The sequence below is a fragment of the Cuculus canorus genome, chromosome 1 (genome assembly GCF_017976375.1).
Source record: "Cuculus canorus isolate bCucCan1 chromosome 1, bCucCan1.pri, whole genome shotgun sequence".
Classification (NCBI taxonomy): Eukaryota; Metazoa; Chordata; class Aves; order Cuculiformes; family Cuculidae; genus Cuculus; species Cuculus canorus.
The window spans coordinates 22,131,904-22,148,954 of NC_071401.1; the positions used below are offsets into that span (position 1 = coordinate 22,131,904).

The 17,051-nt window shown below is 37.0% G+C and overlaps 1 protein-coding gene across 5 annotated transcripts in view; it reads left to right on the top strand.

Annotated features, from left to right (window-relative positions):
• The window catches only part of PAN3 (poly(A) specific ribonuclease subunit PAN3), an 84,113-nt gene that overhangs the window by 15,362 nt on the left and 51,700 nt on the right, over positions 1–17,051 (top strand). For all 5 annotated transcript variants that reach the window (XM_054066954.1, XM_054066915.1, XM_054066946.1 and 2 more), the window contains exons 3-5: positions 8,319–8,385; positions 9,990–10,060; positions 12,238–12,300. In XM_054066954.1, coding sequence (XP_053922929.1) covers positions 8,319–8,385; positions 9,990–10,060; positions 12,238–12,300 — 201 coding nt within the window. The remainder of the gene's footprint in view (positions 1–8,318; positions 8,386–9,989; positions 10,061–12,237; positions 12,301–17,051) is intronic.

Genomic DNA, 17,051 nt, shown 5'->3' on the forward strand with positions numbered 1-17,051 from the left:
CAGCGAGGGTGTGTAAGGGAAAAGAGACATGCACTGAGCTTAGGATGTACTTCCCTCTCAAGACAGAAGCAGCAATATATTTTATTGTTATAAGATGGTGTATTTCGGTAGTAAATGCAACAAATTTTTGACAAGATATGATGGTAAGGTACACTTTATTTATTACATAGAGAACAGGGTCAGACAAATCTGTCAGGGAGACCCTGCTGTTGAGTTATGAGGCTCAGAAAGGATGCCCTTGCTTTCTAAATTCCTTCTCAGAGGAGTGTAGGTGTGGCTAGATCTAATACTAGTCCCAGACTTAGTCAACGGTTTACATGGAAAGGATTTTATATGCACAATCATTCCTTTATATCACTTAGCTGAAAGTTTGAAGTTTAGTATGCTGGTAGTTGCTTACCGAGTGACTGACACTACAAGGATTCTCTAAGCCTTGAGGAGTAGTAACATTGAGCGACATCTCTACTAGAGGGGAGATTGTGGCACACAGCCTGCTGCCGTGCAGGTGTGCTCAAAGGGCTTTTATGCTACTCACTATTTATGGGGTAAGATGATTGACTCATAGTCATATTTGCATACCAACTGCAGATGTTCATTTCTTCCAAATCTGGTTTGAGTAGGACATTGGCCAGTACTGTGGTCAGGTAGGGCTGTTGCCATAAATTAGCCCTTGACTGTGGTGTTATCTGTCTCCCCTGAATCCACTTTGAGCTGGAAGTATCCATCATGACCAGATTTATTCATGGGAGAAGGTCAGGTTGGGCTAGGGAGTGAAGCACATGGTCACATGACCACCTGTAGAAAGCTTGCTTCATGTTGCTTAACTGACCCCCATCTAGCAGACATAGTAATAGGGACAGTTTCTTCTGGTTAATGCTCATTTTCTTTTACTGGGAGGTAATCTTTCTACAGTCTTTCTTCATCTTTCTTCAGTCCATGCTCCATTCACGAGATACCTTCCAACATAATCGTCAGGGATTCAACAGATAAGTCTTCTTGACTATTCTTAATCTCCAGAATGTGTTTTTCAGCAAATGAAACTGAGGATTGAAAGGAGAGTGTTTGGGTTATCATAATACATAGGTAATGGAGCCAAATTGCCTCAAGCAAATCTATGTGCAGATTTTGCAATTGTATTTTTGTTTGCAGCACGTAATCTGTGTTACAGCGTTAAGTAAGTAGCAAAAGGAAGGCTAGTAAAAGTGCATGGTATGATGATGATTTGGGGAAGGGATGTCCTTTGATCATAAACAATGTAGGTGTTTAGCATTCAGCATTTCCTGGAGAACAGATTTCTGGCTCTGAGACTTCATTTATATTTGCTGAAGAATATTTTGAGATCTAGAATATCTCATTGGGGTTAGATTAGTGTCGAAGACAAAATTAATGACTATATTCAGTTTGCAGTGGAAAATAGAGTAAAAATCTTTGGTACAGATTGGAAGAGATGGGGTTTTTGGAGTGACCATGGCTGTCATTATTTTTTTTTTCCTTTCTGAAAAATATCGCTTTATCTCATCCTTCTACTTTGAGGTAGGCGACCTCAAAGGTCTTTGCTCTTAGCCAATTGTTTATTGCTCTCCATTGGCCTCTTCTGTTATTTCTAACTAGTTTCCTATTAATAGCCTTCTATCCTCATTGGTTTGTGTTTCCCTCTAATACAGTTTTGTTTCATGTGTCTCTTCTTCCCCGAGTCTGCATGTGCTTTCATATACTACATTAGCAGTACTGACTTCCAGCTTATCAGAGCACATATTTTCTGTTTTTCCCCTTTTCTAACTAATAACGGAGCACGTCTGCACAACACATGGGCCACAGGCTGCATGCTGTCCCTGAAGCTGTTCTTTTTCCTGTTGGTGTAGCAGCAGCTGCCAAGAGACAGTCAGAAGTGTGGTTCAAGGAGCAGCTCATTGCTTTTGGCTTTCCTAGCAGTGAGGAGGCAGGAGCTGGCTGGCTGGGACGCCTCTGATGCTTGGCTGTTTGCTCAGTTGTTTTGTGTGCACCACTTGGTTGGCTGCTCTCTGTGTTCCTCTGGCATTAGTGCTGCCCCTTGACTAACTCATGGCTTGATCAGAGATGCAGGTGGTATGAGAAGGAGCTTTAGCTGTATTATGTTGGGGTATTAAAAGGATATTGTGGCAGGATGAGGCAGAGGAGTTTTTTGATATGAAAACTTCCAATGTTGTATTAGGATTGAGGAATTTGTTTGTAAGAGCGTAAACCAGTAGAAGATGTCTTCATCTGTGTTACTTCACAAAAATCCAGTTTTTCTTCTTTTGATGAGATTTATAACTACCTAGCTTCCATTGGACTGAATGTTATGTAGAAAGTAAGAATCACAGCTTTTCATTAATCACTCTAAAAATAAAGAAGGACCTAACAGCCTTCAGTATTAAAGTTGGCAAGGCCAAGCAATGGAGAGGAATTGGTCTTGCTTTCTTTCACCCTGTTAATGTTGGTGTCCTAAGCGTTCTTAGGATAAGAGAAGTAGAGACCATGCTCACTTCAAAGCATTGCAGCTGAGTAAACACAAAGACCTTTGTTCCCTTTGCTATATCTGCCAAGAGTTGAGTAATAAAACTCCTTATAGCACAGAAGCTTGTAAATGTCTTGAATTTTTAACTGTTGAGAACTGAGTGGAGCTACAGGCGTGCTATTTTAAATATAAAATTATTCAGTTGTTTGCATAATGCTGTCTGTAGAAATCCAGTTGCTTAAGTTCAAACAGTTGTGAATGGGATGTGCTGCAGATGATGCCAAATAGGCTGTTGAAGACAAGTTTTGGATTGTTTAGAAAGGAAAGCAAAAGGTATCGCCCTTTGTAGGTCACTGGATCTGACAACAATGACTTGTTTGGTTGTGGCAATCTCATACTCTTGCAGGATAACTTCTTTTATAGTCCAATTAACATTCTACAAATTCTGAGATGTAATTCCAGTAGAACAGTATTAAGATGAAAAGTATAGCTTGTGACATACTACAAAATATTTATAGACCAACATACTTAGCACAGGAATGAGCCTGAGGAAAGTGCTTACTTTCTCAGGCTTAGAGTGTGGAGTATGGAGACGGAATAAATGCCATCTCATGTATTTTGGTGAAAAGAAATGGTAGAGAAGAAAGCAAAAAACCTCACAAGATAGGTAACATAAGCTATGTAAAATTAAATCTAATTGCATGCAGCAAATCTGTGTGCTCTATCTTGATGAGAATTTTGTAACTATATACTTTAGTGGGGGGAGATGAAAGCAAAACAAACTTGTCTTAAGTGCAGCTGTAACTTGGGGTTTTGCTCTTGAATGTTGAAGCGTGGAATCAAGGTGGTGTATACCTTCAGAAGGTGGGAATATTTTTGTTAACACAACACTTCTCTTCCTCCTATACTACACCACGAAAGTATTGAAATGGTGAATGGTGTCATGGGCTGTGTTAGGTAAAGCATTGCTAGCAGATCAAGATGGGTGATTCTTCCCCTCTGCTCAGCACTACATAAATACCTGATGGGAGGGTGCAAAGAAGACAGTTGGGCTCTTTTTAGTGGTGCCCAGTGACAGGAACTGAGGCAGTGGCACAAACTGACACACAGGAGGTTCCCTCTGAAAATCAGAAACACTCTTTCACTGTGAGAGTCACTGAGCACTGGCAGAGGTTGCCCAGGGGAAGCGGTGGAGTCTCCGTCCTTGGAGATATTCAAAGGCTGTCTGGACGTGGTCCTGCTGGAGGAGGAGGGCTGGACCAGTCGGCCTCCAGACATCCCTTCCCACCTCAACCCCTCTGAGTCTGAAAAGTATCTAATCCTCAAAACTATTATTAAAATAGCAGTCTAATATGGATCTTCTATAGGTGTTGTCTTGAAGTCTGTGTGAAAATAAGGGCTTTTTAAAAAAAAGTATTAACTTGCAGCGGTTCTGAGAAGGAAACATTATGTGTGCAATAGGCTGTCTTATATCCAGGGAAGATAATGGTTCACTTTGACAAAAGTTTAATTTTTGACACAGTACCTTTTGGACGCAGCCTATTCCTAAAAAGGAGATGAGTTACTTCGATTAATCCTGGTGCTCAGAAGGAAGAATAAAATCTTCTGAACAAGCTTATTCCTGTCCTTGTAACGTAATTGCTTGAATATTCAGCAATTAACACAGTATTCTGAAAAAGTTTATTCCTCATTTTTCATGTGAAATTAAAGAGTCTGTATTTTATTACTCGTGAAGGGTTCAACGTGGAAGAACTTTAAGCTGAAGCCTCCAGTTAAATGCTTGGAGAGGGATGAATGTGATAGTTTTGTTCTGCAGTAGCTTTCTCTTGAGATGTGAACAGAAACAACTTTTTAATTCCTTTAAAGGGAAAGGGGCAGGGTATATGCCGGTCAGCTTAGTTTAATTTTAACTAGTGCTTCCAGAACCTCAGTAAATCATAGCAATGGGCAGGCAAAGAAGAGTTCATATGTTACTGAGTGGCATTGGTGTGGTGCTTGGTTATGGCAAAGTTGTCTTTCTATATTAGCTTCCATATGGTGAAAGTCATGATGTGCTAAAAAAGTCTGAAGCTCTCATATGGGTGTGCTTTCCTTGCCTGACAGGCTTAATAGGAATGAATAGTTCATTTTCTTCTGGTCTTAATGGTTGCTCTTACCTTTCTGGAGCTTTCATCTTTTGAGCCTGAGGTTCTTGTGATTGCATTCTTCTTGAAATTGAATTCGTATAAAAATGGTTAAACATGATTAGAGGAGACTGAGAAGTGTTACTTAAAATCAAAACTACCTTCCAGAAAACATAAATAACAAATATTACCTGGGTTTTCTTTTCTTCTTTGTTTTTTTCTTTCGAGACATTTTCAGCCTGACTTCATGAAAATCAGATACAGAAATAACCTTCATTAGGACTAAATGCTTTTGGGTGTGGTAGAAATTTTCATATTAAACAGTTTAAGAATCTGTTACTGATTACATATGGGACTTCTTTGAATAGTAAGGTAAGAAGCTTGTGCATATGTAATAAAAGAGAGCAAAATAAAAAAATCGTGAAAGTGAGTGGTGAAGTGGAGATTTTTAACTTCATTCAAACCACAGCTTACAAGCAGTTGTTAAAGCAAGAGCCACCCAAGATCATTGAGGGAAGCTTTGATTTCTTGGAGTCCTGGTTCATATAAACTGTTTGCACTTGAACAAGCCTTGACTTTGTAAAAGGCATGATTAATAGTCATAGGCTTTGTTTGCACTGTGCTTTCAGAATCCTGAGTAGTGTGTTCTGTTGCAATCTGTTGTCTCCCTTCATGTGCACTATATGTTTTTAGTGATCACATCAGCACTGATTTTCGTCATTGCAGTCACCTATTCACACTGCAAGCCTGTTGATAGAATGTTTAACTCCTGTACTTGAAGAGGTAGAATACTGGTGTGTTGTGGTTTAACCCTGGCCACCAGCTCAACTCCTGGTGGGGGAGGGGAAAAGATCGGAAGAGTAAAAGTGAGAGAATTCATGGGTTGAGATAAAGACATTTTAATAGGTAAAGCAAAAGCTGTGTGTACAAGCAAAGCAAAACAAGGAATTCATGCACTACTTCACATTGGTGTGCAGACATTCAGACATCTCCAAGAAAGCAGAGCTCCATCATGTGTAATGGTTACTTGGGAAGACAAACACCATCACTGTGAACATCCTCCCCTTCCTTCTTCTCCCTAGTTTTATTGCTGAGCACAATGTAATATGTTGTGGAATATCTCTTTGGTCAGTTAGGATCAGCTGACCTGTCTGTGTCCCTCACTTTTTGTGCATTCCAGCCCACTGGCTGGTCTGTTGATGTGAGGAGCAGAAGAGGCCTTGACTCTGTGTAAGAACTGTTTAGCAATAACTGAAACATCCCTGTGTTGCCAGCATTGTTTTTAGAACAAATCCAAAATATAGCCCCATATGAGCTACTGGGAAGAAAATTAACTCTGTCCCAACCCAAACCAGCACACAGTGGCACAGAAGTGCTTGGTTCTAAGTTTAAGCCATATGCTTAGCCATTTTTGATACCAACTCAGATATCAATGTCATATTTATCTCTGTTCCAACAGACCATTTATCTTTTACATTAAAATTATTATGAAATTCCGAGTGTTAAAAATATACATCGATACTATTTTTATCTACACCTGGACAAATTTTGTGCAGTTCTGAAAGACTGAGATGTATTCCTAAACCACTTCCTCTTATAAGGATCAGTGTGGATGTATCTGATGCCAAGAAAAGATGCACAATAGGAATTATTTTTAAATATTCATGAAAAACTATTAAACTTCTTTACAATCCTTAGTCAGGAAGGGAATACAATCTATGCATAGTCGAGCTACTATAATTCTGAATTTGTTTGATGTATTCATGTTTTTATTTTGATGATGGTGAGCAGAGGGATGAGCATGCCTGAACTTGGGCAAAATTGTTAACTTAGTGTGGGTGCCTTTGTGTTGCAGGAATAAGTAAACTTTGTTTCGTGAGAGGCATCTCTTTTGTGTAAAGAAATACTTGTTGATCACTAACCTTTTGGTGAGAGTTACAATGTGCCAGGTCACTGTGTTTAGGAATGTGAGATACTTGGCACCAAAATAAGGAAGGAGCACATGGCAAATGGCTTTATTCATTCAAGTCTTGAAAATGTTGAAAGTCAGTATTTACATATGTACATATATTCCATGTATTGTCATGGGACATATGCATGGGCTGTAGGTCCATTTCGTGTAGTGCTATGTGCTTGTACTGGATGAAGAGTTGTATCAGAGAAGCCTGAATGATTGAGAAAGATTCCTGTAGCAGTGGAGTACAGATAACAGAAATAACGTGTCGGGCAATAAAGCACTGAGAGACTGAGCATGTTGTTGAGGGGGTAACATTTGAAGATACCTGCTGAAGTACCTAAATTTTACCGAAATCTTATTCAAGTTACTTCTCTAATAGTACAGGCTATTTTATTTATTTATTTATTTACAGCTTGCTTTCCACATATAATCTGCTTTACACAGTCTGTTCTTTTAGAAACTATGGCTTCTGGTAAAGTTAGTGGTGGTACAGGAACTGCAAGTGTTGAGATAGTCGAATTGCAGTGCAGTTTATTGCACTGTAAGTGCTACCATAATGGATAACACTCCAGGTTCTGTTGGTTTTCCTCTGTTCTTACGAATTTTCCTGCTGGATATTGATCTTCCTGGTCAAGAATTGGACAAAATGACATTGAAGTAGGCTTCTTGCTCTCTGCCTCCAACTTTGAGATTGGTAGTGGAAAGATATAAGTATCAGGAACAACTTCAGTGACCAGTTTTGAGTCTTAGTCTGTGTCTAGACTACTAAATTAAACATGCCTGGAAGCTTTCCTTGATGCTTATGGCCAGCTGGCACAAAAATGGCCTATTTGTGCTGGTGTACGCTCACCCGGTAAAGCAGAGGCTGCATGCAAACTGTCCATTTGAAGGAATCTCAAATCTTTTCACTGCTAAATAGTGCCTGGAAATTGGCTGGGAGAGTCCTGGTTGATGTGGGCCAAAGGCATGCCAGGGAATATTTTAACAAATTAATTGTAGTCTCACTTAGTGATGGAGTGTTCCTGACCTTGCCTTGCTTTTCTTCTAACACTTTTCCTTCCTGTTGGGAGATAGGAAAAAAGCGGTCATAGAAAATAACTAGCAGGAGTAAGGAGAGAGACTTTTCAACTTCTGTATCAAAGCAGCAGTAGTTCTTAGAGCAGCACTGTCTCGCTTAGTCCGGCTTGTTGCTAGCTTATATCTCTAGAGGAATGTAGAAGAAGCAGGTGGAGCCTGGGAGGTATTGAGTGGGTTTCAGATGTCCTGCTGGCTTGTAAGAATTGCAGAATTTTGCTGAAAAGGTCGCAGAAGGCTCTTTTGTTTTTAAGGAGAATCTATCAAATACTGTATTGAGTATTTTTTGTTGGAGAAGTTTCATGTTGTGCTGACAGCTTGTATTAAAGGGTGGAGTTGTTTCAGGAGAGTGTGAAAGAATGTTTAAAGGAAATAATTGGCTTATCTAACATTTTGACGATGTACAGGAAGAGAACCATAGGTTTGGTAGACCCTTCCAAGTTAGAAGAAATTATTGAAGATAGTGTTTTGTTTTAATATACAGTTGTTTTGGTTTGTATTCCTCTCTTGCAAAAGTTTCCTAAACATTTTTTGTCAACTACAAACCACTGTTTGCTTAGAGTATAAATTAAGGGGGGAATGGGTGCAGGTTTTGTAGTCTCTTCTTAAAACTTAAAAGATGTCACCTCTAATGCTTTCACTTAGTCTTCTGCAGCTTTATTTTACATGTGAAGTGTCTTTTTTGCAGAGAGTGACAAATAGCAGCAGCTCCCCTAGCCTTCTCAACGACAGTGCCAAGCAATACGCAGGCCATGGTAAGTACTTTTAAAGTATTATGTATAAAAGTATACCTGGACGTTTAAAAGGTTCACTTTAGTAAAACTGAGACTTAAGGGAGTATTATTTTCTCTTCTGATTTGATTTGAAATCTAGTAGAACTTTGTTTTTAACACTGGTGTATTGTGTGATTACTTATAATCCAGAGCTGAAGTGCTACTGAACTCAAATTTCCAGCTTTGTCTTTGCTCCAGTCTGGGGAGTGTGTGCACATGTGTGTAAATCCTCATTGGTCTTGTTGCTTTAAGTGAAATGATAGTTTGACTGTCCATCATAAAGCATTGATAGCTTAAATAAGCATTTATGTTGTTCCACAGTAGTATCCCTTTATATCGTGCTTTTCAGTTATTGTGTAGAATGAATATACAAGTTTTTATTCCTAAATTTAGGCTGTGAAGTTTTTGCGAAATGTATCATAACTGATGATTTGTAATAGATACTAAGTTTTGATCTGTAAGCAGTACTTAACCTCTCTTTCCCGTGTGTCGTCCCCCCCCCCCCCCCGCCCCTGTTATTTGGAACATGGTTTTCAAGCAACTAAAATTTCTCCATAGTGCAGGACGACATACTCGCCAAATTTCTGTGGAGGGTGTATTGAACTTTGGTAAAGCTCTTCTCAGAATTGTGTTCCAAATTGTAATAGGCACTGCAGACTATTTCATCTATAGCAGTCAAACTAGCCTCTTTAAAGAAGAGAATACTATTCGCTTATAACAAGGACACACATTTAAAATATACTTCTGCTCTGAAAATTGCTGTGTAAGTGGTGTTCTAGAAATCCATTTGTATGTATTACCATGCAGCTAGTCTACGTACTAGGGTTATGATTTTTTAAATATGGTAGTAACTACTGTAAAATTAACTTGTTTGAAAGTTGAAATTTCTTGATACGTTGTGTTATGGTGGTTTGGATTTTGTTTTCCTTCCTCCTGGTTCATTCTTAGTAAGCTTTGTGATTAATTCTACTTCTTTTGTCCCACTGAACAATTAGCTATTCAAGGCAGTGAAAATCTCCAATTTTAAATGCAGTCAGAGTTTGACTGTGACAGGCCAAAGAGTGATGGTGATGCATGTGAAGGAGAGAAACCAGACTGACTTTTGGAAACTAGTTTAAATTGTGTTGTCTCTCAGGCCCTTTTCTTAGGCCCTTCCCTGAGCTGTGCTTCGCTTGCAGAATTAAACCTTTAATGAGTATTGATAATGTTGAAGAATGTGCTTTATCAAAACACTGATGTTTACAGCTGGCAGTCATCTGCTTGTTTGACAGCTCAACCCCTGCAGTTTTGAGTTGCATCTGTGATTAGTATTCAGTTTTTGGTGCTTCAGCTCTGGAAGGGATGCATAGGAACAAATAGATGGACATTAAATATTGTCAACAGCAATTAAACTTACTAACCTTTGCTAATGAGTTCCATTTCAATTGAGCAGTTACACAGAATCTATTAAATGCTGCATTTTTAGCAGTGTGCTTGCTAAACTTAGTTTTGTCGAAAGGATTTCTTCTGTACAGAAATGTTAAAACATATAAAATTTCTTTTTAATGTTAGGGATATATAACAGTTGTTCTACGTTATTTTTGCAGATCCACTAACTTCACCAAATTCATCCTTGTTTAATGACTTCGCTGCCCTCAGCGTATCTCAAAGGAGGAAGGTACGCAACAATAAAATCTTAAGTGGGATATTTGTATGTGAGTTGACAGAGAATATCTGGAATATCTTGAAATGCTAGATGAAATAAGGATGATTCTTGTAACATTACTAGATGTATTTTACTATGTTGCTGCTGATATAAGATCTTACTACTTGATTTTTGCTACAGCAAATCAGACTGTTTCTGCTATTAAATAATCTAAGCCCTTGTAAACTAAAGTTTATAAGAATGCTTTTAATATGAAACTACAGGCATAACCCATTGAATTAAAAAAAAAAATGTACTGTACTGAAGTACAAGACAAGTCATCTGCAAGCCTTCATGGCGACAAGTTTTAAATACATTAAGAATAACCCCGACATTTATTAATACATGATGTGAAAGTAATTCTTAGTTTTAAATGCATTTAAATTGAAAGACTCTCTGTAATATTATTGGGAAGCTAGGGTTTGGGATTGCCCCCCCCTTTCTTTATTGAGAAATCTTTCTCGTGTTGAGGGCTAGAAAGCACCTTCACATGCCTTCGATATGTGCCAACACAAATTATGCTGTTTAACTGTTATACACTTATAAACACAGTGGCTGGAATAAGAGACAAAAGTCAGATTACACTGGAGTTCCTTCTCATTTTTGTCTACTGTGGCTTATCAAGAAAGTAATCTTATCTCAACCAGTTATCAAATTTACTTTCACTGATGACTTTCATGTTTTACTATTCTCATTAGCCACATGATTCTGAACTTTCCTGTAGTCAGTGATGCATTGTCTTCAAAGCATGTGACATCAGCATGCTTGTGACTTCATTTGTGTGTTGGCAGTTACGAGCTCTTTATCATTCCAGCAGGTGAAGGTTTGGCCTAAAGATAATTACCATAATTGGTCCATTTTCTAATGCTCCTTGAAATGAAAATCTGTTGTCTACAATCATGTTAACTTCCCAATATTGTGATGCATCCAAACTGTATGGAACCTCTGAATTGCCTTTTTCTGTAGTGCCAGTTTTGTGCACTGGAAGTTGGATGTAAACAACTGTAAATGCATTGTTTATCCACTTACTGAGGATAGTAAAAGTGAAAATAAGCATGCATTCCCATTTAACTCAGTCTGCAAGCACTACATATGTGCGTGCAAATATAAACGTATGCTTATGTATAAAAACAACATACACAAGGAAAATGCGCTGTCACACAGAAGTATTACTAGAGGGACCACTTCCTCCAATACTAAAAATTACTTCAAGTTAATTAAAACAGTAGAAAATGTAAAACACAAATAATTCAAAGTTCAAATGCTAATCTAGAATCTTTTTGGATTTATTCCGCTTTATCACCAAGAAAATACTCAGCAAATTAAACCACTTGCTAAAATAGTATCACGAGGAAGATTTTTCTGTGAAATTGATTGTCTTGGATATTTTCCAATTAGTATCTAAGACATAACTGTCATTAATTGAAAGAGGTTTGTGTTTTGTTTTGCATGTTAATAATGTGCTGTTTATATGAGTACCTTTTTTTAATGTATGTTTGTATAAAAGGTTGTTAAACAATACTAGTAATGGGGAAGTTTTCATCTAATATTACCAGAGCTGTCTAAATTCTAGGCATCCAGGCAAATTCTAGGCATCCAGGCTCCCTCTATAGTCAGAGGAGAGAGATGAGCACCTTAAAGGAACATTCAGCTCACATTGAGAAAAATATTTTGGAAAAGACTAGATGCCAATGACTGCTTTAAGTGGCTAAAACTTGATGGCTAAAGTTATAAGAAATTTGTCACACTTTTGTGACTGACTGAATTTTACGACCAGACAATACATTGCAAATTATTGTGGATGTAGTTTAACGTTTTTAGTGGTTTTTGAGTACAATATTGAAATTGCATTGGTTTCCTCACAATCACTGAATGCTTGAGTGCTAGATATTCAAAAACTTGTGTGACTTCCCCCCTGCAGTGACTGGGGTTTATTTAGAGCTTAAGCAATATGATTTACCAGGCCAGTGCTTGATGACTTCTGTAACACAAGATAAACACCCTTCTAGAAGCGCATGCTTCTTTACATTGATTCTAAGGGGAGCCTTGATGACTAGCTTAAATGTAGAAGTTTACCACATCTATTTGAAAAAGAAATTACTCTTTTTTGCTAAGAGCCCAGGGCTAAGTTTTTGTTTGTTCTGAACTAGCTGGCAAAACCAGCATTTCCTTCGTTTATCAGTGACTTGGAGGACAGATATAATACAGTCTTGGTAAGTGAATAAAGGACTTTTACTTTACAAATCAGAATTGTGATATTTTAAATATTTAGAACTATTACGTTGTTTACAACTATGCAAATGGTTTCTGTAAAGGCATGTAATATGTAGCTATGTTAAGCAAGGAAGTTAAGTTTATTAATCTTTATTGTCTCTGGATATTGCTGATCATGTTATCCTGGCAACCCTTTAGCGATGGGCAAGCCATATCAATGTAAATATTTGATATCAATAACGTTTTAAAGATAAGGCTTGATGATCGTAATTCTGAATTGCTTAATTGCTTTTTAATTAGAAAGCATTTTTGAAACTAGTTAGTATGACTGAATATTCAACTTGCTTACAATTATTTTGATATTTAAACGCATTCTACTTCTTGTTTAAAAAGTAAATGTAGTCCTTGATTTTTTTATGAACATTTTTGAGGTTATTTGCTCTGTTTAGAAATTATTAAACTGCATTTCAATTTTAGATTTCAGGAAAGCTAAGATTACTATTTAAAGACATTTTTATAGGATACTTAAAATGAAATCAAAGGAGCTAAGTATTTCTGTAGATGGAGCCTTGGTGGAGGTTCTGTCAACTGTAAAACCTTCTGGATTTACTGTCCGATTGTTGTAACTCCACATGCAGTAAGACAAGCAACCTTAAAGTGAATTTCCTGTAAGAGATTTTCAGGTAAGTATTCACCTGCAATGCACAAAGAGGATTTGTGAAGCATGGAACAAAAGCTAGAGTTAGTGATAGACTAACCCGCTTTCCTGAGAATAATGTCAAACTTACTTTTTCTTCAAATATGTATGCTTGTTAAAAATAGGGTGGCATCTTAACTTGAACTTAACTTGGTGTTTTTCCATAATTGGCTTTAGCCACTATCTGGTAAAACGCTCCTCTAAACCCTGAAATGATCTGGCGGGAAAACCAGTGTTCATTTTGGTGGTTCAGGTATATAGTTCATGAAAACGTGCAATGTAAGTGATCAGAATCTGATACCAAGGGGATGACAGCTTAACGCACTAAAAAAAAAAACAACTGTGATGAAAACTATGTTGAAACTCATGTTTAAATTTGTTCTGAGACTGTTGCCACCAATCCAAGCTAAAGGGTTCCCCTACTTGTCACTGGGTCAGCCTTACAGGGTAGTGAAAAGCATTGTTTTTACATTTTACTTTGGGTTTTTTTCATACCTTCAATCCTCATGAAAACTGAACTCTTCTGACAAGTTCCTGACATTGGTTTATTTACATTTCATTTTTTTCAGTTGTTCAGTCACTTAGAGAAGGGCCATTAAGGTGAAAAAGACTGTTAGTCCACAGGCTGCAAGGAGTGAACGAACTGCTGTAGCGAACGTCTTTCAATACAATTTTAATGCTGTTTTGTATGTATTTTGGAGAAATCTTTTTTTCACAAGTCCTTCTATTGATTTTAGGTGACTGAAAATGAGGACAAGAAGACTCTGAACTAGATTATATGGGAGAGTATAGGAAAGATTATTTGGGCTGAAGTGAACAAGGTGCTGCTGTTTGGTCCTCTTTATGGAGTTACAAGGCAAATGAGACTGGACTTATTTAATTAATATACTTTGATCAGCAGTAATAAATTTGCAGAGAAAATAATTATGAAATAAAAGACTTGCACATAAGACTAATCTGCATAAATGCAAGCTTTGTGATGAGTATAAGGAGAATTTCTCCTCATGTTCAAAAAAATCTCCCAAACAATAAAGCTAACTTCAAGTCCTGTGGAAACCAAATTCTTAAGATTTAAACTATTGCTAGGTTATTTTCCAGTGTCCTGTCCTCCATCTGATTTTGTTACCTGTTCAGGAAGCTAGATTTCTCTCCAGCTTTCTGTCTTCAGCCCTGTCTTGACACCTCTGATATACAACATTGTTCATTGGTGTTTGTTGAAAAGCCTTGTGTGCCATGTTTGGTCTTGCTGTATTTACCTTTAATGAAGATGTGCCAAGATAGTTGTTCAGTGTTTTGTAGCCTCCTGAATACCATCTCAGAAGCATGAATCATGTTTTGAGAAGTTGAAGGGGTTGTTACAAAACATCACATCATGTCACTGTGTTGTAAACTGCAGAAAAATATCTGCACAGACTTCATAATGTACCTGCACTAAACTTGTGTTTCAAATCTGATTTTTTTCCTTCTGGGTTTATACACATGCCTCTACTGTAATACTGAAACATTACAGTTTATAAATGATGCAAAAATGTTGTGGGAATATAGGAAGGCAGACTATGCTTCTAGAGAAAAATAATAAGAAATAATATAAGGTAGTATATTTATTTTGGTCTAAAATGTGTTTTAAGGGTATGATACCATCTAATCTATTCTACATTTTTCTTTGGGATAGGTAGTTATTAGAAGTGTTCCATAGTTGTGTGCTTTTACTGTCTTAGTAATACTGCATAGTATTTTTCATTTTTGAGTGTGACATGAGAGAATGTATTATTTGCATTCATTTTTGTGTATGGATTAGTGATCATTGTGTTATGTCAGAAATTGAATTATTAAAGCTCTTCCTTTTAGAATTGTGTAACATTTTTAAATTGATGAGGAGATATTTTTGTGCCCTCATCCTATGGTGTATTTAAAGGAAAAGAGTTACAATGTTTAAGTAGTGCAGCATGTGCTTTAGAATTGTATTATAAGGACCTTTGCTTGTTTTGGTATTGTATCTAAGCAGGTCAGATAGATTTTTATGACCTACGGACATCTAAAACTTCAAATGCCATCCTCACTCCCCATTTTTCAAGGCGTACCTTTTCAGTTAGCCACCTAGACGACTTTATCAGGTGCAGCCTACAAGCTGAAGCAGTTAACTACAGATGTAACTTTTAATGTGCAAGATGTTTTTGTTTATATTTACAAGCTTTATTTGATTCCTTCTATGCCAAGCTGTATGTAGTCCTTAAGAGTGATTTGCAGTAAAATAATTGAAAGATTTTTTTTAAACTTGTGCGCCCATTTGTTGAAGATACTATACAGATATTTAAAGCAGCTAGAAAATATACTAGCTTTGAGAAATCGTATATTAAGAGTCCTCTTTTACCTGTATTTCTGATTCTTAACTATACATTTTCCCACTGCTTTTATAAGTAATAGAAAAAAATGGCCTATTAGAAAAGAGACCTTTAAGCATTAAACCTATAGTTTGCTCACTGTGTGCTACTTTAGCAGTGGAACTTTTGAAAGTACATCTTGGGGTGGGGGTACTCTGACAGATCTTCCCTATGCTGTTAGAACTATCTGGTCTAATAATGGTGGAAAAAGCCTGCTTTTCTGGCAGCTTATTTTAGTTCAGCAGGTGGTCTTAGTTTCTTCGATACTGACAGTTATTTATTTACTGTGCTAGTTTTAGCTGTTGCAGTAGTTCATACTTCATCCAATCCAACTAGGCTGCAAAATTGGTGAAAATAGATTTGACTTAAATATATGTCAGTTTTCCTTAGTTCCTTCTGAAACCTTCAAGATTTTCATGTCTTCATCATGTATATTTATGAAATACACTTTTGAGTATGTACATCTGAAAAGTTTTCCTTAGGTGTGGTTTAAAATGTGTGAAGTAGTGCCTGGTTTGTTGTAGTTTTCACTCTAAAATTTGAATGAACCAAGAACGTTGGATTTTTTTAGTGATCAAATATGTTGATCTGAAATAAGACCTATTTCCATGCCAAATTTAATGTTTTAGTTTTCTCTGGGTAGAAAAGTATTTTTTGTCTCTGTACGATATCTTCAACTAGTGGAAGTTCTGTCCCCAGCCAAAGCCAAGGTTTCATGAATAATTTTAAAATAAAGATTTCAGATGGGAGGGTGACTAGTCTGTAAGTGTGTGTAATCTCAGTGTATAACATTATAAACTTTTATAATGTTTTTATTATTTTAATTTTAGGCCTCTTTTCTTTTTTCATAAAAAAGGAAACAAAAAACCAACCAACCATACACACATTTAATTATTTTTAACCTATTGACCAGGCTCCTATTCCATGTTTTTGTCATATCAAAGTAAAAATACCGATTCCAGCCTTCAGAAGTTGACATACAGAAAACAAATATCATTTGCCCATCTACCAGTGAGAAGTTGTAATGAAAGAGGAAGAGGAGGGAATATCTCAGTTAGCAATAAACCCAAACCATGTGATGGAATTTGTAGATCTGTTGGCCACAAAGCTTAAAAAGTAATGACAGACAACTTCTTTTTTTCATATTACCAGTTTGAAAATCTACTAGGATGCTTCTGGCTGCTAAACCTAACATTCAGGTGTAACACCTTGTAGAACTTATTACTAAATCCACTTTTGCAGTTGTATTCACAATTAGGATGCTTCTTAGCTTTTCCCTGGTAATGGATTGAAGTTGGTATCCATATCAGCCAGGTGTTCAAGTACCGTCTTATTCCACCTAATCGGTTTTGGCTGTTGGATGAAAATAGCAATGATTATTTTCTTCAGTAGTATATGCACAAAGACAGCATTACTGTGGCTCAGATTATTCACAGTAATTTAAAACACAATAGTGTGCTTGTGTGTTTATATGCCAGACTTAATTATGCATCTTTTAGTACTGAAAATGTCTTGTAAAGCTAAAATTCAAAGCCAGCCAAAGGTAAGTGTGTTTTAAGAAACAGAACTGTAATTCAAGGCACAAGTGATCTTGAAAAAATACAGCGGGAAATCTTCAGTGGAAGAAAACTTTGTAATTGTGTAGTTTGATTTTTGCCGCTTACCCAGACTT